The 25,287-nt window shown below is 53.8% G+C and overlaps 1 protein-coding gene across 2 annotated transcripts in view; it reads left to right on the top strand.

Moving 5' to 3' along the window:
* EPHA8 (EPH receptor A8) overlaps positions 1-21,271 on the top strand; it is a 45,326-nt gene extending 24,055 nt beyond the window's left edge. Inside the window, exons 6-17 of one of the 2 annotated variants that reach the window (XM_082372639.1) lie at positions 2,163-2,287; positions 2,363-2,525; positions 3,802-3,895; positions 4,897-4,964; positions 5,680-5,844; positions 6,043-6,228; positions 6,512-6,573; positions 7,145-7,354; positions 8,121-8,270; positions 8,357-8,547; positions 8,825-8,998; positions 9,144-21,271. In XM_082372639.1, coding sequence (XP_082228765.1) covers positions 2,163-2,287; positions 2,363-2,525; positions 3,802-3,895; positions 4,897-4,964; positions 5,680-5,844; positions 6,043-6,228; positions 6,512-6,573; positions 7,145-7,354; positions 8,121-8,270; positions 8,357-8,547; positions 8,825-8,998; positions 9,144-9,258 — 1,703 coding nt within the window. In that variant the 3' untranslated portion in view covers positions 9,259-21,271. Of the gene's footprint in view, positions 1-2,162; positions 2,526-3,801; positions 3,896-4,896; positions 4,965-5,679; positions 5,845-6,042; positions 6,229-6,511; positions 6,574-7,144; positions 7,355-8,120; positions 8,271-8,356; positions 8,548-8,824; positions 8,999-9,143 lie in introns of both variants that reach the window. The other variant, XM_082372638.1, reaches the window with a different exon arrangement.
* The last annotated feature ends 4,016 nt before the right edge of the window (positions 21,272-25,287 follow it).

Genomic DNA, 25,287 nt, shown 5'->3' with positions numbered 1-25,287 from the left:
TCTCTTCTTAGAAAGGCATCAATGCCATCATGAGGGCCCCCATCTAAACCTCATTATCTCCTTAAGGCTCCATCTCCAGATACTATCGTGTTGGGGGTTAGGGCTTCAGTAGATGAATTTTGGGAGGGAGACACAATTCAGCCATCACATGTTGCCTGGACAACCCTGCACCATGATTCACGGGACCCATCGGACCCTCCCCTGCCCACCTCCCCAGCCTCACCCCATCCACTGTCGCCGGGCTCTCTCCCTTCCAGCCACACTGGCCTCTGGTCCTCATCCTTGGACACACCAAGCCCTTCCCTGCCCTGGGCCTTGGCCCTGCCTCTCGGTCGGAATGACGTGCTCCTCCCCGTGACGTTCCCCTCGCTGCCTCCTTCAGTCCTCGGTTAGCTGTCCCCCACCTCTGGGAGGCCCACCCTGACCACCTCAGCTGAAATGGCCCAGTTCCCTCCTGGCCCCCTGCAGACGTAAGGTCCTCTCCATCACGGCACCCTCTTCATGTCTTTCATGGCACCTAGCATACCTGTAATTATGCATTGATTTGTTCTCTTATTAACTCTGTCTCTCTTAACTAGACCATAAGCTCCTTGAGGGCTGTCTTGGGCACTGCAGTATCCCCAGGTCCTAGCCCACTGCCCAGCACGTGGGAGTCATTCAGGAAATTCTAGGGGGATGATCCAGTGGACACCCACAGCTCTGGGCTGGGGGTCTGGGGCAGACAGCAGCCCTGAGCAAATGGGAGAGGTCTGTCCTCAGAGACCACTTGCCCCTCCCCTTCCCCGTGCCTCCCCGTAGCCTCTTGCCTACAACCCCCTCCTCCCTGGAGCCCTCTCTGGTGCTCTGCCCTGTTTCCCTCCCACCTCTGAGCCCCAGTCTCCCTCTGTGTCTGCCCCACTCACACAGCACCTCCTGCCTTGCAAATTTGTTGGTTTTTAAGAGGCACCCACGTGTTCCTGGCACTGCTGTCTGTCCCACACATACAGTGGTCTTCTCTGATCCTCACCTCCGCCTGGCAGCTGGTGCCCACCAGCTTCACTTTCTGGGCGGAGAAACTGCCCAGAGGCAGTCATGGGCCCAGCCAGCAAGAGACGGGCCGGGGTATGAAGCTAGACCTGATTCCCAGGCTGGTGGGGTCTCCCCTGTACCACACCCTCCAACTTAACTCTCGAGTTGCTTCTTAATTTTTCATGTCAGCATCATCCAGCAACATTTATTGGGCACCTACTATGTGCAGTCCCTGCCTCAGGGAGCTCCCACGTGTGCAGAGAGATAGGATGCCCAGTTATGAGGCCAGAGCTGGCCACATGGGGCAGGTGGGGGGGCACGGGAGGAGTAGGGCAGGGTCAGAACTCGGGTGAGCAGAGGGGGAAGAGGAGGCCTGCGGCTGGAGGGGTCAGGGAGGACTGGATTGCAGCTCTGAGGGCAGTCCCTTCGGTTTGGCTGTGGCTGGGTCGACATCCGACCCTTCCCAACAGACTCACCTCAGGGGTAATTGCTCTGAGCACAGGAGTGGGGGAGAGAATGGGTGGATGAGGGAGTGAACAAGGGGGCCAAAGGGTGACCTAGTGTGACTTTGAGAATACTTGGGTTCACATGGGCCTCAGGCTCAGCTCATGTCCCTCCAAACCCAGGCAGTGAGGGCATTGGTTCCTTTGATTCTTCCCCTCCCTTCTCCTCTTCTTCCTCCTTCCTCGAGTGCTCCTGAGAGCCTGCTGCACACCAGGCCCTGGGCGGGGGTGGGTGACACGGAGACAGAGACATCAGGTGATGGGGCCTCAGGGTCGACAAGTGCGGCTGCTTGATGGGGCTGGTGGGGGTCCAGCATGCTTCCAGTGGATGGGCTTGGCCAGAGAGGAGGAGGAGACAGTGGAAGTTGGGGGGTCAGGCCTCATCTGGGTCAAGCCCACCCCAGCGTCCCAGTTGGGAGCCAGGCTGTGTCAACCCCAGATAACTGACCAGGGTGGCAGCCAATGATTTGCCAGGAGGAGCAGAGGGTACTGGCTCTCCTGTGGCGGCGGCAGGACAGTTAGCAAGGTCAGTGTGGCCCAAGCCGGCATCCCTGGGCGGGGCCTGAGGAAGGGGCAGACAGAGGCCAGTCCCCATCATCACCCATCCACCCATCTGACCTGACCGAGCTCCCTTCCCTCCCCCTGCCCCAGCCCCGTCCCAGGTGGTGGTGATCCGCCAGGAGCGGGCGGGGCAGACCAGCGTCTCGCTGCTGTGGCAGGAGCCAGAGCAGCCCAATGGCATCATCCTGGAGTACGAGATCAAGTACTACGAGAAGGTACCCACAGGGAGGGGAGAAAGAGGGAGGCCACCAGGCCGGGGACCCTTGGCTGACCACCCCTCCCACGGGCAGGACAAGGAGATGCAGAGCTACTCCACCCTCAAGGCTGTCACCACCAGGGCCACCGTCTCGGGCCTCAAGCCGGGCACCCGCTACGTGTTCCAGGTCCGAGCCCGCACCTCGGCTGGCTGCGGCCGCTTCAGCCAGGCCATGGAGGTGGAGACCGGGAAACCCCGTGAGTGCAGGGAGGGGGAGGGCGAGGGAGCTGGGCCAGGTGCCAGGGCCAGGGCCAGGGTCGTGGTGGTCAGAGGAGGGGAACTAGTGCATGCTGAGCTGGTGCATGGGCCAGATCAGCATTTTTACAGGTGAAAAAACTGAGGCTCAGAGAAGGAAAGTTACATGCCCGAGGTGACAGAGCTCATAACAGCCCATTAATGCAGGCTTTCCCCGAGCATCAGTGTGACTTGCAGGCATCATGGTGCCCTTTGCTAGCAGGATAACCTTATAATCGTCCCAGAGACCCTCTAGTGAGTTGGCAATATCCACATCCCCATTTTACAGGTGAGGAAAATGAGGGTCAGAGCAGTAAAGCGAATTGCCCAAGGTTACCCAGCAGAGCAAGACTTGAACCTGGTCAGCTTGGGGACAAACTCTGTGCCTTTCCCCAGTATCATCCTGCCCTGCACCGCCCCCCCCCCCCGCCTCCAAAACAGCGGTTCCCACAGTGTAGTCCAGGACCAGCAGCAGCTGCAGCCCCTGAGAGCTATCAGAAATGCTGATTCTCAGGCCCCACCCCAGCCCTTCGGAAGCAGAAACCCTGGTGCTGGGGGCCCAGAAATTTTGGTTTGATCATACCCTCAGGGTGATTCTGAGGCACATTCAAGCTTGGGAACCCCCTGCCCCCATCTCCAGCCCATTGGGGTCTTCTCCTATACTCAGCACCCTCCAGGGGGGCAGTGCTAAGACAGAGGGTTCAAGGCTGAGTTGATGACCTTCCTCAACCTGGCACCCCCTTGACATTTGTGTGTCTCAGGTGCTCTTAGGTCTGATACCATGTTGAGACCGCCCAGGTAGGAATCCTGCCCGGCTCCATCCCATTTACTGTGTGTCCTTGAGTAAGTTCCTTGAGTTCTCTGGGCCTCAGTTTTCTCATGTGACAACTAACGATAATACTGGGCTATCCCTGGAAGGGATGTGGGTTACTGACTGGAATGTGCAGCTCTCAGTATATTCAGCTTTGTCACTGTTACAGTAACGGGCAGGACAGGCATTTTTGGACTCATACTACAGGTGAGAAAGCTAAGGCTGAGAGAAGTCTAGTGACTCTGCCCAGGTTACACAGTCCCAGGAAGTGGTGGCACCAGGTTGGAAAGCAGGATATTGAAGGGGAAACTTGTAGAGGGGAGGGTGGGGCAGAGGAGGGTGCGGCCTGGCCCCGGGAAGCCTGCCAGACCTCTGGGCCTGAGGCCGGGGCTGAGTGGCTGGCCCCCCAGCCTGGCTTCCCCCCACAGGTCCCCGCCACGACACCCGGACCATCGTCTGGATCTGCCTGACCCTCATCGCTGGCCTGGTCGTGCTTCTGCTCCTGCTCATCTGCAAGAAGAGGTGGGTGGTCCTGGCCCCCAGCCGCCCCAAACCCCTCCCCCGGAGCACTGTGTCTCCTGCCTGCCCCCAGCCCCTCTGAGCCAGTGATCCCCTGTGCCTGGGCTCACTTACAGATACACCTGTTCTTCCTTCCTCCTTCTTGGAACGCTTTTCTCTTGCCTTCCATGTCCGGCTCACCCCCCACCCCCAACTTTCCATCCACCTGTCTGGCCTGCCCTCCATCTCCGGCAGCCCCTTCTCTCTGCACAACTTCCTGAAAGCTGGAGGACCCCAGGCTGGTCTGGGACCCTTTTCTCTTTCCTACTTACCCAGCTCCATCTTGCCTGAGTGACCTTCTCAGGGCCCATGGCTTTGAATTCTACCTTCATGCTGACATCCCCCAAGTGTGTCACCAGCACAGGCCTCTCCGCTGAGGTCCAGCTGCCCACTCCCATCTCCACTCAGACGTGTTTCAGACACACAGCACCCCTAAACCAGCCCACCGACTAAGTAGGTGTCAGAACTGGGACAGGACCCAGGTCTGTTAAAACTGAAGACCATGCTCTTACTTACTCTCCCCCTCCCACTCTGTTCCAGAGGGAGGTGGTGTGGGCTTAGGGTCCCACTCAGCGAGAATTGGAAAGATCATCCATAGATGGAGAAACTGAGGTCCAGGGAAGGGAAGGAGCTTGCCAAGGTCACACGGCGGAGTTGGCATCAGAAGCCTCATCTCCCAGCCCCTCTACCAGGGGTGCTTTCGTGTAACATTGAGCCAATAATGCCATAGACTTTGCTGTGAGGGCCAAGTGGACTGACTCTGTAAATTATATGGTGTTTGTAAATGTCAAGAGTGTCACAGTTCAGCTGGGTTGAGAGCCTGAGGTTGGGACTCCCCCCTTGCAGGGGCAGGGACTGGGGTGGCAGAAGCTGACCTGAAAGGGGAAAGGGTGTAGAAGGGAGGAGTTTGGACGTGTCCCTGAACAGGGTCAGGGCTGAAGCCAGGGACGGTCCACCCTCCACAGGCACTGCGGCTACAGTAAGGCCTTCCAGCACTCGGACGAAGAGAAGATGCACTATCAGAATGGGCAGGGTGAGTGCAGGGCCCGGGGATCTGGATGCAAAAGACGAGGTCACAGTAGTAACCAGTGCCGGTCTGGGGGTGGCGCAGGTGGGAAGGAGAAAGGTGCCCACAGAAAAGACTAGAGCCCCAGAGAGAGACAGCGGGCTGTCACAGAGACCCGAGACCCACATACAACTTTGGGGGGTCATATGCTCTTGGACAAGAACCCCTGCTACAGAGAACTTTTTCAGGACCCTGCAGAAACCTCAGAAAACAGGGCAAATATGGGGACGCCTACCTCAATGCCCCACTTCTTTGCCCACGGCAGAGTCAATCATGGTACTGATTCCCATGGAGCCTGAATGCAGTCTCAGAATCCTTCTTAACACAGTCTTCTAGAGAAGCGCTTTCCATCAATCTGAGTTGGCACTGTGATGTGACCTTTTTTGGTCACATTCCTACCCTAGGACAATTGAGAAAGGTCTTAAGGACCCTAAAAGTGACCCCAGAAAAATGACAGACAGGCTCAGAACTCACGAGAAATCCCAAACTCCCCAGAGCTACTCCACAGAGACCCTGCTTTCACGTGGCAAGCACTTATTGGGCACCTACTGTTTGCCACCACGTCCTGGGATTCCTGGAGACACTTCTCACTCCACCCCGAGTCCCATCCCAGGCCCAGGGAATGCTGGGAGAGAAAGTCCTCATGGGGCCCACCGATGGCCCTTCTCTCCTGGCCCTTCAGCACCTCCACCCGTCTTCCTGCCCCTGCACCACCCTCCGGGGAAGATCCCAGAGCCCCAGTTCTATGCAGAACCCCACACCTACGAGGAGCCAGGCCGGGCGGGCCGCGGTTTCACCCGCGAGATCGAGGCCTCTAGAATCCACATCGAGAAGATCATCGGCTCCGGTGAGCTTCAGGGATTGTGAGCGTGGGGACATCACAGGGGGTGCCCAGCGGAGGGACACCAGTGCAGAGGGACACGGGAGCCAAGATGCCCCACATGGCCAGACACTCGGGTGTGCGGGGCTGGGAGAGTGCGGAGTCTGGGGTGAGGGGAGGAAGGTCCCACCGCCCACCCCCTGCCTGCCTCACTTGGGTTCACAGGAGAGTCCGGGGAAGTCTGCTACGGGCGTCTGCAGGTGCCGGGGCAGCGGGACATGCCCGTGGCCATCAAGGCCCTCAAAGCCGGCTACACGGAGAGACAGCGGCGGGACTTCCTGAGTGAGGCATCCATCATGGGTCAGTTTGACCACCCCAATATCATCCGCCTTGAAGGTGTCGTCACCCGTGGTAGGTGCCAGGCGACGGCAGCCTCACCCTGCAGGGCCCCTCCTGCTGGGGTCAGGGCTCTAGGTCCATCCCCAGGCCACCCTGCCCTGCCCCATCCGCCTGGCTCAGGTCCCCAGATGACTTGGCAGGGAAGGGGGCCCAGAGCCTGGAACCCCAGTGGAAACCCTACGTTCCCTGGGGCCCTGGGTGCTGGCCCAGCTCCTGGCAGCTCATAGCGGGGGCGCGGGGGACATGTTCCTGATCCCCCCACCAGTAGCCACCTCCTCCCCGTCGCCCTCCCCAGGCCAGCTGGCAATGATCGTGACCGAGTACATGGAGAACGGCTCTCTGGACACCTTCCTGAGGGTGCGTGCCCCGCCCCTCCTTTCACCTGGGCCGGGGGAGGGAAGTTCAGTCTGGGTGGTGGGAGATAATGTGAGACCTCCAGATACCCCCTCCTCCCCAGAGCTTGGACCCAAGAGACCTGGGGAAGGGCGAGCCAGGTGTGGGGAGGGGTCTTCAGGGTCAGCCCATCAAACTGCCTTTCAGCCCCCCATCACGTGGAAGTCCCTCTGCTGCACAGGTCCTGATGCGCTGTCCTGCACACAGGCTAAGAGGGGTGCCTCTGTGAGGACCCAGGGCCCCAGTCAGCTGGGAGGCATGGCGGGTGGTGGTGGAAATCCCTAGATTCCCAGCCCTCGCCGTGCCGTTTATCTGCTGGGTGCTCTTAGGCACAGGGCGAAACCTCTCTGGGCCTCCATTTCTCCTTCTGCAAAATGGATGACCAGTCACTGCCCCCCTGCCTACCTCTCAGGGTTGCTGTGAATGTAAATGAGACGTGAGAACAAACCTTAAACAGCAATATGCTTCCTAAGCAGTGAGGCACTTTGTAAACTGCAAAGAGCCTTCCTGAAGCCCAAGCCACGTCCCCCTGCAGACTCACGATGGGCAGTTCACCATCATGCAGCTGGTGGGCATGCTCAGGGGAGTGGGCGCCGGCATGCGCTACCTCTCGGACCTGGGCTACGTCCACCGCGACCTGGCTGCCCGCAACGTCCTGGTCGATGGCAACCTGGTCTGCAAGGTGTCTGACTTCGGGCTCTCGCGGGTGCTGGAGGACGACCCCAACGCCGCCTACACCACCACGGTGCGTAGCCCGCACCCCCTTTCCAGCAGGCCCTGGGATGGAGCCCCCCACGTGTCGTTAGGGAAGTTGGACGTTTCAGGGTTGCCTTCAACCTGGGGCGAGTCCTACCTCTTCTCTGCACCTCAGTTTGCACCAAAGCTTTCCCACCTCTGCTCCGTCACTAACTGGCTTGCGGAGATACCAGGGCCGGTCCCCCCATCCCTCACTCACTGGGAGATTTGGGGAGAGTTGGCGTCTCTCTGAATAGCCTCCACTCCACGTCTGTCTCTAACGTTTGACTAAAAACCAGCATTTTCAAAATGTGTTCTGGGGGGATTTGGGCTTCTCTAGCAGTGCTTTAGGGGCTGCCTTAAGGGCGGAGGGCCTCCACCCCTGCCTCAGTCAGGACCTTCCCTTAGGATCTCGCCCACTGAGCCTCCAAATAAGGTTTCACGTAGAGAAAGGATTTTGTGACCAAAAAAAAAAACCCTCCAGGGGAGCTGGAAAATTACTAGACCACGTTCTCTGAGCTTCGTCACTTGTTCAGGCATCAACCTGTTGACCGATACTTACTGAGCATCTACTGGGTGCCAGGCCCTCCACCCACTGTCTTTTGTTCAGTCTCCACACCAGCTCCATGTGCAGGTCTCCCCCATCAGAACAGGTGCTCTTGGAAGGTGGAGGCTGTGTCTCTCCAACCAGCCTTCAAGTTTCCCAGCCCAGACCCCTGCCTTCAGCTCCCTGACGAGCTGGGGAGAAGCTCTCAACGCTCGTGTGTCCGTCGCAGGGAGGGAAGATCCCTATCCGCTGGACGGCCCCCGAGGCCATCGCCTTCCGGACCTTCTCCTCGGCCAGCGACGTGTGGAGTTTTGGGGTGGTCATGTGGGAGGTGCTTGCCTACGGGGAGCGGCCCTACTGGAACATGACCAACCAGGACGTGAGTGCTGGAGCCTGGCTGGGCAGAGGCGGCCGGGGCCTCGGAGGGAGGGACCGCTCCAGCCCATCGCCGTGTTCCCCACACAGGTCATCAGCTCCGTGGAGGAGGGTTACCGCCTGCCCGCGCCCATGGGCTGCCCCCGCGCCCTGCACCAGCTCATGCTTGACTGCTGGCACAAGGACCGGGCCCAGCGGCCTCGCTTCTCCCAGATCGTCAGCGTCCTGGACACGCTGATCCGCAGCCCTGAGAGTCTCAGGGCCACGGCCACTGTCAACAGGTGCCTGGCGCCCACCCCAGCTCCGCCCAAACCCGGCTGCCCTCCCTGCTTGCCCTAGGCAAGGCCCAGACTTAGTCCAGGCCTTGGGATGGCTCTGCCCTGACCCCTGGACCAGACCCAGCCTGGGCCTCTGACCCCTGTTCAGACCTCTACTTCCAAGCCTGCGGTCTAACCCTTGCCACTGACCCTCCTTGCCACTGCCAAGCCTAGATGCAGGCTGAGTGGCTGGCGCCAGTGGCTCCTGGCAGACCACTTACCAAGGGCCCCTGTGCCTCAGGTGCCCGCCCCCCGCCTTTGCCCGGAGCTGCTTTGACCTGCGCGGGGGCGGGGGTGGCGGCGGGGGCCTCACCGTGGGGGACTGGCTGGACTCCATCCGCATGGGCCGCTACCGGGACCACTTCGCTGCTGGGGGTTACTCCTCTCTGGGCATGGTGCTACGTATGAATGCTCAGTAAGTGGTGGGCCCCTGGGGACGGGAGCAGGGGGAGAGGGCAGAGGCCAGAGGTGGAGCCGCTGAGGATGGCAGCTCCAGGGATGGGTATGTCCCCGTCTCCACAGCTCCCAGACTCCCAGGTCAGCACCGCCTTCCTTTACAGGGATGTGCGTGCCCTGGGCATCACCCTCATGGGCCACCAGAAGAAGATCCTGGGCAGCATCCAGACCATGAGGGCCCAGCTGACCAGCACCCAGGGGCCCCACCGGCACCTCTGACCAAACCGAGCCAGCCCCGGGTCATGCCAGCCGTCAGAGGACTCGCAGAGTTGGCCCCCCCCAGGCCTCTGTCCCTCCTCCTTGGCTGCCTTCCCCTCAGGTGCCAGGGAGGCTGAGGACTCCACCGCAAGACCTGGAGTTATCTGGGGTCAGGCCACCTGGGAAGGGACCTTTGGTGCCCAGCAGGGAGGGGACACCTGCCCCCAGGGCAGAGGGCCTTCTCTGTCCCAGAGGCTGGGGCCTCAATGCCACTGAGCCCAACAGCGATGTCGCTCACCTGCCTCTGTGTGTGTGCGCGTGTGCGTGAGGGTGCCTGTGTGCACGCACTCACATGCTGTAGGGGTGTGTTCTCACGAGGTCACAGGAGCCCTTGTGAACATGTGTGATCATGTGTGTGTGTGTCCACCCATCAGGTCCCCCATGGATGTGTGCCAGTTATGGTGAGTGTGCTTATTCGTTGAGGCTGGGGGCACATGTGTGTGACTGTGGATGGCATGTCATGAATGAGGACGCGAGTCACAGCGTGAGGATGCGAGAGCAGGGAACTCGGTGTGACACTGCCCATCAGATGTGGGCCCAGGTCCCAGCACCCACAGGGACTGGGGAGAAGCTCACCCCCCTCCCCCAAGCCTGGAGGCTGGAGCCAGGGGCTACTTCCAAACTGCACCAGCACCAGGCCCACCCTTGTCTCCACCCGGGTGAGCCCACCCCCGGCTCTATCTCAGGTCTGAGCCCTCCATCTAGCTGGTGGGGGGCCACCTGCCTCCTCCACCTGGCTCCCACCACTGCTTCAACAGGAAAACAGGGTTCCCAGCCAGCCCCTCTGGCCACCTTCTGTGTAGGCATCAACCCAGGGTACGTGAGGTGCCCTCAGCTGAACTTGGCTACCTGGCCAGGGGCCAGGGGCCACCAACTTCCTTCTAGTCTCTGATGCCCCTGCACAGCCTAGGGCTCCTCACTCGGAAGTCCCTCTGCCAATCTCACTGCTCAGCCCTGGCCTGCCCCCCAGACCCACACCTAGGAAAAAGGACCGTAACATCCTAGATTTTCAGCCCCGAGTCCACCCCTCCTGCACCTTCCGGGCAGACCAAGGGAGCGTGCCTTGTCCAAGGTCACATGGCAGCGAAGTTTCAGAGCTGAGCCTCCTCCCGGGGCTTTTTCCCCACGTCCTCCCGCACAGAGGAGGAAGTCACCCCCCACTCAGAGTTGACCCTCCCTCTAACGGCCCACCAGGGTATGTAAATATCTTTTTCTACCATGTCAGAATATTTTTTCCTCACTCCTGACAATGCAAAAATGATCTTCAAAGCACATAAAAAGCACCCAGGGTGAGAAAGCCCCATCCCAGGGGAGGCAGGGCCCAAGGAACCCCCCTGGGCAGGATGCCGGGTGACCACTGCCGGCCCCGAGGGAGGGGCAAGCCCAGCCCCACCCCCTGCCCAGCCCTCCCAGTAGCCAGCACGGCTGTTCCACGGAGACACCAGCACTGAGCCCCCTCTCCCTCCTGCAATAATTCGGGGAGTCTCAGCCCCGCCCAGGTGCCGCGGCCAGCTCTCTACACCTCTATATATTATATTACTATATAGCCGAGCTGTTCTTCCTTCCTATGGAAGTCGGAAACATGGTCAGGACACGATCCGGGGAGGACCCTGTCTTCCTCCCACCCCCACCCGACTCTCACCCAGTTCCTGGGCTCTGGATCCTCACAGTCAGGGGGAACAGAGTGGGCCTGGCACTTGGGAAAGTGTGGCCCCTGCCCCCAATGTGAGGTGCCCCTCAAAGTCCCAGGGATCTGCCTCTCTGTGGTCTCCATCCTGAATCTTGTACTTACCCACATTGAGAATAAATTCTGCCTCATCTTTGCCTGTGTCCCCTATTTTTTCCCATTCCTACAACCTTGACCTCTCCTGGTAAGGAAGGAGCAACCTTATGCTGTGCACCTACTGTATGCATCCCATACATTTCTTTTTCCCTCTCTGGTCTTCTCATCTATCCTAGGAGGTAGGATTCATGTGCCCATTTTGTGTAAGAGGAGGCTGAGTCTTATAACTTGCCTAAAGTCAGTTTTTGGGGGTCTGAATTGGAACCCAGGTTTTGTCCAACTCCAAAGCTCATGCTCTGCTAGGAAGCACCCCCAGTTCTTTCTTCTGTGAGGTACAGATGGTGCTTAACACTGGAGCTCAATCCCTTGTAGCTGGGCATCGCCCTTGCCTCGCGTTCTCTTGGGGAAGAAGGACAGCCCTGGAGGAGGAATGCATGAGAAAAGAGCGTCTCATGGGACAGCTTCCCTGGGAACAAGGGGCCCATTGAGAGACCTGGGTCCTATGGGGCAGGGAAGGGAAGACAGTATGCAAGCAGCTTCCATAGTTACATCAGGAGGCTGAGGACCCGACTCTGCTCCCAGAGAAAGGGGACAGCAGCAAGAGAGAGGGTGGTGGCAGCAGAGCCCAACTGTGCCCGTTTGAGTCAATGGCTCAGACATTTGGGGAAGATACCCCTGGGGTCTTGCTGATGAACAAGTAAATGGTCTCCAGTAGCCCCTCCAGCTGAGGGAAGTGTCTTCGTTCCTGCCTCTCCCTCAATTTGGGAAAGGGGGACCATGGAGAAAACACATTTATGTGTTTTCTACAATCTCACTAATAATCATGCTCAGAGAGGCCAATCCCATGTGGCAGAACCATCATGTAAGCTAGATCTGCCTGAGCTCAATCCAGATGTGTTTCCCTCTGAAACTCTTAAACTCCAATCTAGGCGCCACCCCACGGAACCAGCTGTTTCCTATGAGGAAGAACCTGTTATTACATAAGTTCTCTTCCCTAAGGACCAACAATCTCAGTAGGACCTACTGAGCACCTACTATGTAGTGGGTGCCACTGGGGATACAAAGCTGAACTCTAGGCGGAGGTACAGAGTGCACAAAAATGGTTCCCTCAGTTGGATCCAGGAGGCTAAGTGTCCAGAAAATGGTGCATGCAGAGGGGTTAAAGGAGGTTAGAGGAGGAGTGTAGGGGAGATTGAGCCTGGAGGGCCAGGGCTGTCACCAAGGACTTCCTGGAGGAGGGAGAATTCAGCTGGGCATTGGAGGATGAGAAGGGTTTGGAGATTCATTTCCTAGGCAGTGCCCTGTGCAAGGATGGAATGCGGAGGAGATAAAGAATAACAGCCACAGGAGAAACAAATCATGCTCGTGGATGGGAAGCCTCCCTGTTATAAAGTTGACTAGTAGCTTCCAATTTAATCTATACATTTTATTCCCAATAACATTTGCAATGAGGTTTTCTCTGCAACTTGACAAGGTCATCCCAAAATGCATATGGAATAAAAAAGAACTCAGAATAGCTAAGACAGTTTTGAAGAAGAAAGAAGAGGAAGAGGAAGGGAACTTCACCCTGCCAGATCTCAATAATTACTATAAAGCTTTAATAATTAAAATCATTTGATTTAGTCCCAGGAATAGAGAAACATAAAAAGAACAGAATAATGTCTAGGAACAGTCCCAAATATATATGTGTTTGAAACATGGCAAGGGGTAGTCAATGAGTGATGTTAAGACAATTAAATACTCCCATGGAAAAAGATAAAAGTAGATTTCTGCTCACATGACTCACAAAATAAGTTCCAGGTTGATCAAAGTCCTAAATGTAAAAAGCAGACTATAAAGCTTTTACAAGAAAACAGGAAAATAACTTTATGATCTTGGAGTAGAAAATAAGACACAACAAGGACAAATGATAAAAGGAAATGATGATAAATCTTATTTCATTAAAATCAAAAACTTCTACATGACAAAAAATAAATTTGTTAAAGCCATGGCTGGGAGAAGATATTGGTAAACTGTACAACCAACCAAGAGAGAATTAGTTTCCAAAATTTAAAAAAAAAAATTTTTTTTAAACTTCAAAGAATCAATTTACCAAAACATTCCAAAGCAATAAGAAAATGGACAAAAGCTATGAACAGACAAATAACAGAGGAAGAAATTTGAATGGCCAGTAAAGATACTAAAAAGATTCTCAACATCACTAGTAAACATGGAAATGAAAATTAAAACAAAAATTAGATAGCATATTACACCAATCTGATTGGCAAAATTCATCTATAACACTAGTATTGATGAACGTGGCGGGGGGGAATAGCAACGTTTATAAACTGCTGGTAGGAATGTAAATTGGTACAACTACTTTGGAGAGAAATTTGGAAACAGTAAATTTTAAGATGAGACCCAGCAGCTCTGCCTTAGTGTGTGCCTGTCCTAGGTTAGGTCCCCTAAGCAGTGCCTGAGATTCTTGTGCAGGTGATTTATTGAGGGAGGGCTCTCATGTGAAGAGAGAAAGGCAGGCAGATAGGGTAGGAGGAAATGTTAAGTAATGGTGGGTTCTCAGTTGGAGATTAGCTTCAATCTGATCCTGTGGGGAGGTCTGGAGCATTAATAACATTGCAGAGCGGATCTGCCTTGAGGCAAGGGGGCCAGACTTTTGCACCCCCCATATCCATCAGTCATTGGCTATGGGCTGCCCAATGCAGGGGGGCAACTTATAACTTCCTGGATGAGGACATTCCCAAGAAGCTGTGAGCAGCTGTGAGCCCTTAGCAGCCAACACTCACAGCAGCTGGAGGATGAGTGCACCTGCAGTTCAAAGAATGTGGGTGGAGAGCCCAGAGTGTTTTCTATGCATCCTAGAGAAACTCATATGAAAAAGGATACATGGACAAGGATATTCATTGCATCTTAGTATGTGATAGAAAAATGGGGAGCAGCCTAACTGCCTCTCAGCAGGAGAACAGGAAAATAAGCTGCTTTATAAATATAATGAAATCATCTATCACAGTTAAAATGAACAAACTAGATCAACATGTCCCAGTATAGGTAAATCTCCAGAACATAAATATGGAGTGAAAAAATAAATGACGAAGGAATGTGTACAGTACTATACCATTTATATAAACTTTTAAAATTTATGTAACAATACAATTACAGGTTTTGCATGCGTAACTAAATGAAGACAGTACACGTCTGGAACAGATAAACACCAGCTTCAGCTCAGTTACGTCTGGGGAATAAAGGCAAGGAGGAGAGGGGTATTGAACTGTATTGATAGGTTTCAGTTATTTTCTTTTTTAAAAAGAGAGGGCTCTGAAGCAAATATGGCAAAATGTTAACACCCATTTGATCTTGGTGGACACATACCCGTCTGTCACATTATTTTCTGATTTTTCTGAATGTTGAAATGTTTTATAATTAGAAAGTAATGAGGGCTGCTTTCAGGAATCTCAGCGTCTCGGGAGAAACCGGAACCAGCCCTTCGGAGAACTGGAGTGCGCTGTCCAGGGTGCTGGACTCCAACGTCTGGGGGCTGGTCGTGCAGCAACCGATCAGCAGGTCCTGTCAGCTCTCTCTGAACTGCATTCTAAATCTAACCATGTATCTCCACTTGCCCTCAAGTCTGAGCCACCACTACTCCCCTACCCTGGAGGTCTGCGGGAGCCTCCTCATGGGTCCACCTGCTTCCTCTCTCGCTCCCATAATCCATTCTCCGTGAATGGCCAGAGGGATCTTAAAAATTTAAAAGAGATCATGCCACTTCCCTGGTTATAAAACCCTCCAAAAGCTTTCTATCAAGTTGATAATGACATCTAAAATCCTCACCTGGCCTAAAACACCCAACATAACCTGCACCAGCTGGCCTCTCCAACCTCCCTCCGCTCATCCTCCCCCTCACTCACGCCCTTCTTTTTACTTCTTGAACGTGCCAGGCCTTGGCATTAGCTCTTCCTCCTTCATGGGATGTTCTTCCATGTCTTCAAAATATTCAGCCAGACAGTGACTGCTTCTTCCTGAGTCACTTTCTACCATGTTACCCAATGTTATTTTTTTTATAGCCCTTAAAACCTGTTGAAGTTATACATGGTCTATTTACTTATTTTCTGCCCCCATCATTCAATACATTCTAAAAAGCAAGTATGGCATCTAATTTACTCAATGCTTTAACTGTAGCACACAGCACACTTGTGGCCCTCATCTGTGTGTAACAGGTGTTTGTTGAATGAATGAATGAATGAATGAATGTATATTTACTGAGCACTTCTTCTGTGACAGGTCCTGCCTTGAATCTGTGAATTCTGGAATAAATAAGATAATTTTTGCCCTCAAGATGCTCACAAGCTAGAGAGAACATAGAAGCCAAATCATAGGATCATAGAATGTTGGAATAAGTTCCTTTGTTTTATTATAGAATTAGAGGGCTTTGAGGAACCAGATTGTTCATTCTCCGCACCCTCTATGTTTCTTAAATAAAGAAACCCAGCCCTGCCTAGAGAGAGAAAAGGATTCAACCAAGTTCCCACAGCATCAGAGGCACAGTCTGGGTCTGAACCCAGGCCACCTAACTTTTCATAACGTGCATTAAAGGAAGGCTTCCCAAAGCAGCTTTGGACTGTCTTCTACCTCCTGGATCTTGGTATCACCATTCTAGGACCACCTGCAGAAGGGAAAAAAATTCCCCAGAGGAGCAGTTTGATGATCAAAAGGAAATCCTCAGACATACGAACACCTTACACTTTAATCAGATACAATGCCTGAATTTTCACCATTAGTATCTCATCTCTTTGGAGCAAAACTTGCTCTACTTGGACTCCCCTGAGGAAACACAGAAGCCCCCTGGAAGAATAACCTTCTGGGCCCTGAGTGTGGGCAAAGCTGGCCAAACCCTCCCAGCCCTCTGAGGGAGCTTATGGGGAGAGGAAAACAGATGGTACAACTGGGGGTTAGAGGAGGTGTAGGAAGAGGTGATCCAAGGCACCAAGCAAACGTTCCTTATCTGGCCCCACCCATGTATCTTGTCTCATCCCTTGTGCCCACTCCCCAGAAAACCCACAGAGGACCCTACAGCCACAAGAAAACACCTGCAGGTCCATAAACATTCTCGGCCCTCTCCCATGGCTGTGGAACATGTATGTTTTCCACTAGAGAAATGTTCTTCCTCTCCCTTCCCCTCTGGTTAATTCCTCCCCTACTGAAGATCCCAACCTCTGGTACCCCTCTCCCTAATTTAGGGCTGGATGCCTCCCTTCTCTGAGCTCCCGCAGACCCCCAGACTTCCCATTAAAACACTTATATTGCACTGTGATAGATTCCCCCCCCCCTACCCTGTGGACTGATTAAGGCCAGAGCTGTTGCTATTTAGCCAGAGAACCCCAGTGCTCAGCCCAGGCCTGGATCATGGTCAGAATTCAGTGAATGAGAGAGACACAGGCAAATAACCTTACTGGGGCCCTGAGTATGTGCTCTATCTTGGGGTCAGTTTCTTCATCCTTCCCTTCCCTGTGATCCTGAGCCCATTACATGGGGTCAATACTATACACACCATACAGGCTTGTCATGAGGATTAGAAGATGATATGAGGGTAAGATACAAGGGATCGTGTCTGGTGTTGGTCACTATAGCTGAAGGAAGGTGGCTGGGTGCCTCTGGGATGGTGCAAGGGTGAGGCTGTCGGTGAGCGTGGGTGAGGTCTTGGAAGCAGGAAGGGGTAGGCTAGCATCCTAGCCCCAGGGAAGGCCCCTCACCATTGTTCCTCTATCTCTCATTTCACCTAGGGGATGACGGCCTAGGCCCGTGGATCACCACCTCTCAAACTCCATTCCCAATGCCTAGGCACCTCATTAGGACACCTCCATCTCTCCTACCCTAGGTGGCTGGGGAAGGGTCAGCTACTGGCGTGAAATTCGCAGTCCTTGGAGGGTTTGCATTTCCATGTCTCCTGTGTTGGGGCTGGTGGAAGGTGATGAATAAAAGATGGGAATGGGGGGAGCGCCTGTGGCTTTAAGAGAAATGTGATGAGCATTTAGAGTGGAGAGATTATCACAAGAGCTTCTCTCTGAATACCAAAGATGAGGGGTCCAGCATCAAATAAAATAAACCAAAATAAACCAGAAAGCCACCTTCCTGCTTTGAGATGGCAGGAGCCCAGGGGAAGAAGAAGGGAGCCCAGGGTCTTGGCTGGGCAGAGAGCAGGGGTAGAGGTGATGCAGACTCAGGTGAAGGAAGCCAGGAACCATCAAGGGAAGGTTCAAGTGGAGGCCTGGCCAAGGTGACACAAGGGTTGGGGCCAAGGCGGTGAGGGGAGGGGAGCCCAGGTGCAGTCCCCTCCCTCCCAATGCTGACATCATCTTTGGATGCTAGAAAGTAATTATTCCTCCCCCCTCCCCGGCCACGCACTAGTGTGAAAGAGGCCGTGAAGAGAAGGCTGTCTGTATGGCATCTAATGGGAACCTATGTGGGTGGCTTATTGTTATTAATACTAATGAGTCACTATTTACCACAATTTTATCATGTGCCAGACACAGTGACAAGTGCTTTCCATGCATGCTTTCAAGTCCTCACAGCAGCCTTATGAGAGTGTTACTATTACTACCTCATTTTTACCAATAAGGAAACCAAGACTCTGGGAAATTATGTAACTTGCTCAGAGCTGGTGAGTGATGAACCAGGATTCAGACCAGGTCAACCTGGCTCCTTGGGGAGGAGCACTGGTGAGGTGTGCTGGAGGGAGTGGTTAAGGGTGTGGACCCTGTCCTAAGCTCAGGAATCACCCAGTCAGTCAGCAGATCACACCTAGGAAACCCTCCCAGGCTCACTGGACCAAGAGGATGAGTGATGGGGCAGAGTCGGGGTGGGGGAGGCCCACTGTTATGGATTTGTGTTTCGATGACTCTGAGAGATCATGCAAATATTTTTGTGCATGTGGTAGCATGTAACTGTGCAAAAGGGTATGTATGGCATTATCTCCAAGGGTATATACGACTGTTGGTGTAGGATTGTATGTGCATGTGTCTCTGCGAGTATGGCTCTGATGAGTAAGTATATGCCATGAAGGTAAAGGCGGCTGTGGTTAATGGATGTGTCTTTGTATGTAGAACCCAGCAACTAAAATACATAAAACACACAAATGTGTGTGATTGGTGTTGGTGTACTATTGTATATGCAGTTGTATGTGTGTGTGTGATATATATGCATTTCCATGACTGTGACATGAATCAGTGCATGACTGAGTATATGAGTGGTGTGTCACTATGTAGAGGGTAGTAGGAGCATGCGTGTGTGTGTGTGTGTGTGTGTATCTGTGTATGCAGGGATGCCAAGCTCAGATGGTCACCTCTGATTCCCTCCTTCCCCTAGTCTCTCCTCCAGTGACAGAACTGCATGTTTGTCAAGATGCTCAGAATAGGAATCACTCTACCTCAGCGTAAGGATCCTCACAGGAACAGCCTGGACATGGAATGTCCAATTTCAGATGCACCGCAGAGCCTCAGAATCCAATTTAACACATGCATTTGACTCCTCCTCTGAGATCCTCCCAGTATCACTCACAGGCCAGGCAGACACTCCTGGCACTATCCTCAAGAAAGGCCAAGTCTCAGAGGGATTATGTACCAGGCCCTTTATATATATCTCCATCCTTCTTCCCATCCTTTCACAGCTGGGGAAACTGAGGCTCAGACAAGTTAAGACTCTTGCCTCCAACTTCAGGTCCAAATTGCTTTCCCCCAACGTCCCCAATTTCTTAACTTATGCTCCATAATTTCTCCTAACTCTTGGCCTGCCTGAAACCAACACTTACTCAATCATTTATTCAACATTTATTCAGCACTTCCACCCTGTGACCAGATAACCTGGCCTGCCAGTCTTTAGCCAGTTGTCTGAGGACTGGAGCCATCACCTTCCCTGGACTGCACTGAGCCTCAAACCCAGCAGGACACTCTTGCAGCCGAACACTATGGAGCTGTCCTTGGTGCTGATTCTGCATGTGCAGGCGCCTGACTCCAGGGCCTGGGCTGGGGCCACCTCTGGACTTTGAGAGGAGCTGAGGCTGGATTATTGGAAGTACTGAGTCATAGTCAGGGGAAGTGATTTTCCTGCCGTGCTCCATGTTGGCTTGGCACGTCTAGAGCCTTGCCTCTCTTCTTGCCTAAATACTTCTTTTGGAGTTTCTCAGGCACTGGGTGAGGCTGATGCAGCGTAGGTCCTGGTTCAGTAATATTTGCTAGCCTGTGCTGAAGGAGGTAAACAGAACCTTGGGTGTGTCAAGGGGAGGGTACCATGCTGAAAGGGGGGTCTGGGAACCATGGCAGCAGGAGATTGTGTCAAGACCCTAGTAAGGACAGGGGAGCATCGCCTATCATTGTCTTCAGATCCTGGAGGGGCTGTCCTGGGAAAGGGATTTGGGGTATTTCCTCCCACAATCAGAAGCTTGAGGCTTCAGAAAGGCAGATTTCAACTCTACTTAAGAAACCCTTCTTACGGTCAGAGTGCCCCCATTGAAGGATAATTTTGCCTCAGGAAGAAATGAGCTTGCAGACAGTGAGAAAGACAAAACATCCCATTTTTCTAGGGTCCTCGTGAGAGCAGACCAGCCCTTAGGCACAATGGCTGCAATTTATTGAACACCTATTATGTGCCTGCCACGACCTATGGGCATGTATTCATTAGCCTCATGTTACAGAAGAGGAAACTGAGGCTCAGAAAGGGGAAGTGACTTGTTCAAGGTCACATGACTAGTAGGTAATTGAGCTGAAATCATGCCCACGTATGTGATTCCAAACTGTGCTATTAACCTCTGTGCTACAAAGTCTCCCTGAACCAATCCAGGAATTACTACCTTCTCCCCGACATCCCTCCACAGCCTTCTCTCAGCTCCCTCCCCACCTCCTCCTCATGGGTTAAGTTTTAAGGAAGAAATAAATTAAAAATGGATGAGACGCCCAACACAGGGTGTGGGGTCTGATCCGATTAACACTGATGTTTCTTTCATGAGGGATGGGACAGTGATTCTCACCTGCAGCCGCCCAGGGTGTCTGTAAGTCACCAAGGCCACCTGCCTCCCAGCTCTGCGGGTTCTCGGACTCGCCCTGCCCCACCATCTGCCACCCCTTCCCCTCCTCCCGTGCTCCCTGTGGTCCAGCCATGGCTCCCAGAAGCCCCACCAAGCTCTGGCTGCATCTCCAATCCTGCCTGGAGCAGCAGAATGAGCCCAGGCTTTGGATTAGACCAGAAGCTAGATCCTGACTCTGCCTCTTACTATGAGACTTTAGAGAAGCCACGTAAGTTTGGCTTTCTCTCCAGTAAAATGGGGAGGATGCCTGCCTCACAGACTCACTGTGAGGTGTGAGTTAACCTATCTAGAGCTTGGAACACAGTTTATCTTCTCTTAGTGAACACTCCATCGATGGCTGTTACTGCTACTACTGCTGCTGCTACTACTATCATTATATTGATGAATGGAAGCATTTCTTGTCCTGAGTGCTTGATGACCAAAAAGAGAAATGGATGAAAATCAGGGAAGTGGGACTTGAGGTTCCATTCATGGAGGAGCAGGGCACTCCTTAGGGAAGCCCCAAATTTCTCCCCACCAGCCATGTTTACAGAGCAGGGAACAAGCAACAGAGTCAGACTGACCAGGGCCCTGATTATTGGGAGTTTGCCCCACCTAACTTTGCAACCAACTGAGAGGCAGATGGGAGGCCCTCAGATGGAGCCCAAAAGCACCTTGATCACTGGAAAAGCTGATACTGGAGGAAGTGGCCTCTATCTGAGGGCTGGGAGGTTTCCTATGGCGACCCCAGGGGTTGACAGACACACTGCCCAGCCACAAGGACACTGGACCCAGCAGCAGCCTCAACTGCCAAGGAGCAGAACGCACGTGGGCTTCCTGTGGGCAGCCTGTCTCCCTCCACCTCAAGCTGAGTCCTTGGCCTGGGTGCTTCCCCTATCTGAGCCCCAGTTAGCTGCTCTGTTAAATGGGGTAACACCAGAACCTTCCACACAGAGCTATGGCCAGGGTTAGAGGGTATAAATGAGGCAGAGGGGCAGCGGACCAGAAGGCTCCCTCCAGGGCTTTAAAACGCCCCATGTCCCCAGGGCTAGGACCTTTCACTGGATCTGAGCCCCCTACAGACACCTGGGCCCAGGTGACACAGGGAGGGGTCCAGGCACTGTCCTCAGCCCCCAACCATGGAGCAGACCTCAGCGGTAGCTCCGAGCCTCCTGCCTTGCGTGACAGACGCTGCATGTGGCTGTGAGGAGGAGAAGGAGGGGAAGAGGTCAGGAAGCCTGGGGCCCAGGGGAGCACCCGGCACGCCAGTCTCCCTCACGCAAGGGCTTGACACGCGAGAGGAAGGCATCCACCAGGCCTCCTCCTCCCCTCCCCTCCCCCCAAGCACATCTAGGGAGGGTTAGCAACCCCAGCCTCTGCCCCAACTCCAGCCTCCACTCCCTGCGACCCGTCAGTCCTTCTGTCCATCTGTCCTCTCAATGGGCAGACTGGCCACCTGCCTCTCCCTTGAACTGCTTCTTGGACTGTCACTGTGCCCGTCTGTCGGCCTGTGATTCTGTCAGTCTGCCTGTTGGTTGTCAGGCTTCTTGTAGGTCAGTCTGTCTATCCATTGGTCTTCCCCTGTGTTTTCCCACTAGGTCTATCTACCTGTCTTCCCAATGGTCAGACTGACCTCCCACGTCTCAGTCCACCTGTAGTCTGTCATCACAATCGTCTGTCAGTCTGTCTGTTCATTAACTCCCTTATCGGTCAGGCCGGCTGCCCATCTGTCTTTCAGCGTCTGTGTGCTTTCCTCTGTCTACCTGGGGGTCGATCAGTCCTGCCTTTCTATCTGTCTGCCCGTCCATCCACCTTGCTCTTCCCACTCCTCATTTTTCTCCATGTGTGGAGCTGGGTTCACTCATCACCAAAACCCACCCCTGTCTGCCACGGACCAGGGCTGGCTGCCCCCAGCGAAGCAGAGCAGACTGGCCAGCCCGCCCAGGAGCCCCTCCAGCCCTCCAGCCCTCCAGCTCCAGTTCCCCCCGCCCACCACCGCCTCCACTGCACAACCTCTCCCTTCTGTCGGCATCCACCCCCTCTCTCCAGCACTGGAGTGTTATAGAAAGACTTAGCAAAAGGTATTTAAGGGAGACTAGGTTCAAATTAATGGTGAAAATAAGGTTTTATGATTCCATTTCAGTTTTATTTCTCTATTAGCACTGAGCATCAGTTGTGGATGGCTGTTCTCTGCAGTATTTATGGTAATGCAGGTTAATGTCTGAGTTGGAGGAGCTCAATTAGCAAATTCATGGACAAGGGGGTCTGCTCGCGCTTCTCTTGCGAAGCCCGACGATTCATTAGCCACAGGGAGACTCTGAGTTTCATGTCCGCATACAAAATGCAGGCCGCCGTTCTCCCACGCGTATGGTGTCTGACTCAGAGCCGGTGCTCAGAGAGCCTGTGGGTCTGTGTTTCCGGCACCGGTCATAGTGCTTGGCACAGAGCAGGACCTCAATATTTGTTTGACACTCTGCACAGGGAACATGGCAGGTGTCTCCAAACATTGAATAAATCAACTAATCACTTTGTCCCCAGTGCCAGGCACAGAGGCTAAAGAAATTGGCACACCCTTGATCTCCTGTACCTCACATGGGGTTGCCACGTGGTAAATGCTGGATGAGTGTTTGTTGGGTGACTGCTAACAAACGAATAAATGAATGAGTGAATATCACTGGTCTTCTCCAGCAACAGGGCTGCCTACATCCCCAGCCTCCCACCCTGAGGGGGACTAGAAGAAACGAGATCTCAAGGTCCTAGTCTGGAGGCTCTAGGGCCAGAGGAGACATACAGAGCCCCTGCCCCCACCTTAGGGCCAGACTTTAACAGGAGGGGCAGCCATTTCCAGGTCTGTAGCTTTGGGGTATGCTGGGCGGGGCGTCCAGGTTGAGTAGAAGTGCGGCAGGCAGCACCAACCTGTCTTCTGCTAGTTTCTCAGCCCTCTTTTTCGGGGTAAGGAAGCTGATCAGGAAGAGGATTCTCCTAGTGCCTCACTGGAGACTCATCTCTTGGTGATGCAAAGCTGGGCAATTACTTCCGTTTTGCAAATATGGAAACTGAAACCCAGAGAGGGGAGGCTCTTTGTCCAAAGTCACACAGCAAGTTGGTGGCTGAGCCAGGATTTGAACACAGGTCTTCTGTGTCCTTTCTTCTACTTCTTGCTGCTGCCCAGCCCCATCCTTTGTCCCCTCTGGACCACTCCCACTAGAATGTCAACTCCATGAGGTCAGGGACCTTTTCTATGTTCACTGATGTCTCCCCAGTACCTGGAACTGGGCTGGCAAACTATATTAAGTGCACAGTAAGGCCTTATTGAATAGTAAATGAATGAATGGCTGGATGAATCCCATGCCCAGCCGTGAGGGCAAGAGCTTGACAATATTCATAGCATCTTCCACCTATTCTGTTCCTAGTGCGTGTGCCGGGTGCTGGCACTAGAAGATTGTTGCAGTCTTCCCAACAGCCCTGTGGGGCGCGCATTAACCCTGTCCCCACTTTCAGTTGAAGAACCTGAGTTTAGAGACCTGCCCAAGGTCGCATAGCTAGTGAGTGGCTGAGTCAGGGTCAGGATTCCAACCCAGTTTATTCTGTCTCCCAGCCCTGAGCCCACACCCACTGGGCATCTGCCCTGTGCACCCCTTGCTTGAGGCTGAGCCCACCCAGCTGCCCACCCACCAGCTACATTTAAGTCCAGACCCCGGACTGACGGCCCCCCGGCCCCAGGCAACATTCAGGGCAACCTCCCAGGGGCTGGAGCCAGTGCTGTGACAGGGAGACCAAGAAAGTCTAGGTCCAGGGGGAGCAAGGCCGGGCCCCGGGCCACTACCTGCCCACTCTGCCTGCCGGAGGGGTCTCATCAGTGTCAGCAGAGACCTCTTAGCGAGATGAGGTTGACATTTCCTGCACAGCCTGCCGTGGGCTGCCTGTCTCTCCCAGGAAGGGGCTCTGGTGGGAGGGGTGTGGCGTGAAAGGTAGATGTGACAGCCAGGCCCTGGAGACTGGCCCCGGGTGCCCTCCTTTTCCAAGTGCTTGACGAAGAAACAGATGCAGCTCCAGCCCCAAGCTAAGGACTTGCAAGAGGAGCTGCCGGCGTTTAGGGAGGGCTCCTGTGTGCCAGGAACCACATCTTATCCTTTATTCTTACAGCTGTGCACAAAGGAGGCACACAGAATAGCCCCGTTTTACAGTTAGGGAAACTGAGTCTCGGAGACATGAAATTGATTGCCTAAGGTCACACAAGCGGAGCAGTGGATGCAGGGCCAAATTCTGTTCAACCCCAGAGTCCTCACCCTTAAACTCCCCTCTCAGGGCCCTCAGCTGAAAAAAAGTAAGTCACATAAACGTGGCCCCTGTTCTCTGGGAACTTCCTCCTACTATTTAATGAGGTAGGAGAAAAAGCCCCTGGCTGGGGAGCTAGAAGACGCAGATTCAATCCTGCTACTACAGATTCCCTCTCTGTGTGACCTTGGGCAAGTTACTTAACCCCTCTGATCCCCAGCTGTGACATCCTCAAAATGGAGATTTTTATGCACCCACGTCTGAGAGGGATCATCCTGCCTGTCTGATCCCTAAAATCCCCTCCACCCTCTCACTCTGATTTCTTGGGCTGAAGAAGACTTTCATATTGAGAAGGAGGAGGTGGCCTGTGGCAGTCAGTCTCGGAGAAAACAAACAGCACAGCCTGTAAGAAGACTCCCAAAATGTGGAGTGGGGCAGAATCGGTCCAACCCTCATCAGGGATCTGATGAGCAGAGAGCAGTGACTTGCCCAAGGTCCCACGGCACATGAGCACCCATGAAAGGATCCCCAGTCCAGCACCTTCCCCTGTGCAGCTGCCACAGCAGTTAAAATGTTCAAAGAAATTTAAAGCTTTACCTTTGGCCCTTTTTTTTTTTTTTTTTTTAATCTTCATTCCTTTTTCTTTGAAGAGAACAGCACATTAGGGTTCTTGGAAACTTTTTTTTTTTTTTTTTTTTTTGTCCTTTTAAACAAAAAATAAGCAAACTCAGTCTAGAAGACCCTGAGGACAGAAATGGCATCTCGGCTTCCTCTCGCTACCCCGCTGGAGACCCAGTGGCTGTCTCCCCGAGTCCCTGGCGGCTGGCACCGTCATGGAAAGGCCCGCCGGAGTTGGGGGGGGATCTTGCTGGACCAGCTG

The sequence above is a fragment of the Balaenoptera borealis genome (genome assembly GCF_965194805.1).
Source record: "Balaenoptera borealis genome assembly, chromosome: 1".
Lineage (NCBI taxonomy): Eukaryota > Metazoa > Chordata > Mammalia > Artiodactyla > Balaenopteridae > Balaenoptera > Balaenoptera borealis.
This window is presented reverse-complemented; position numbering and strand designations above follow the sequence as displayed.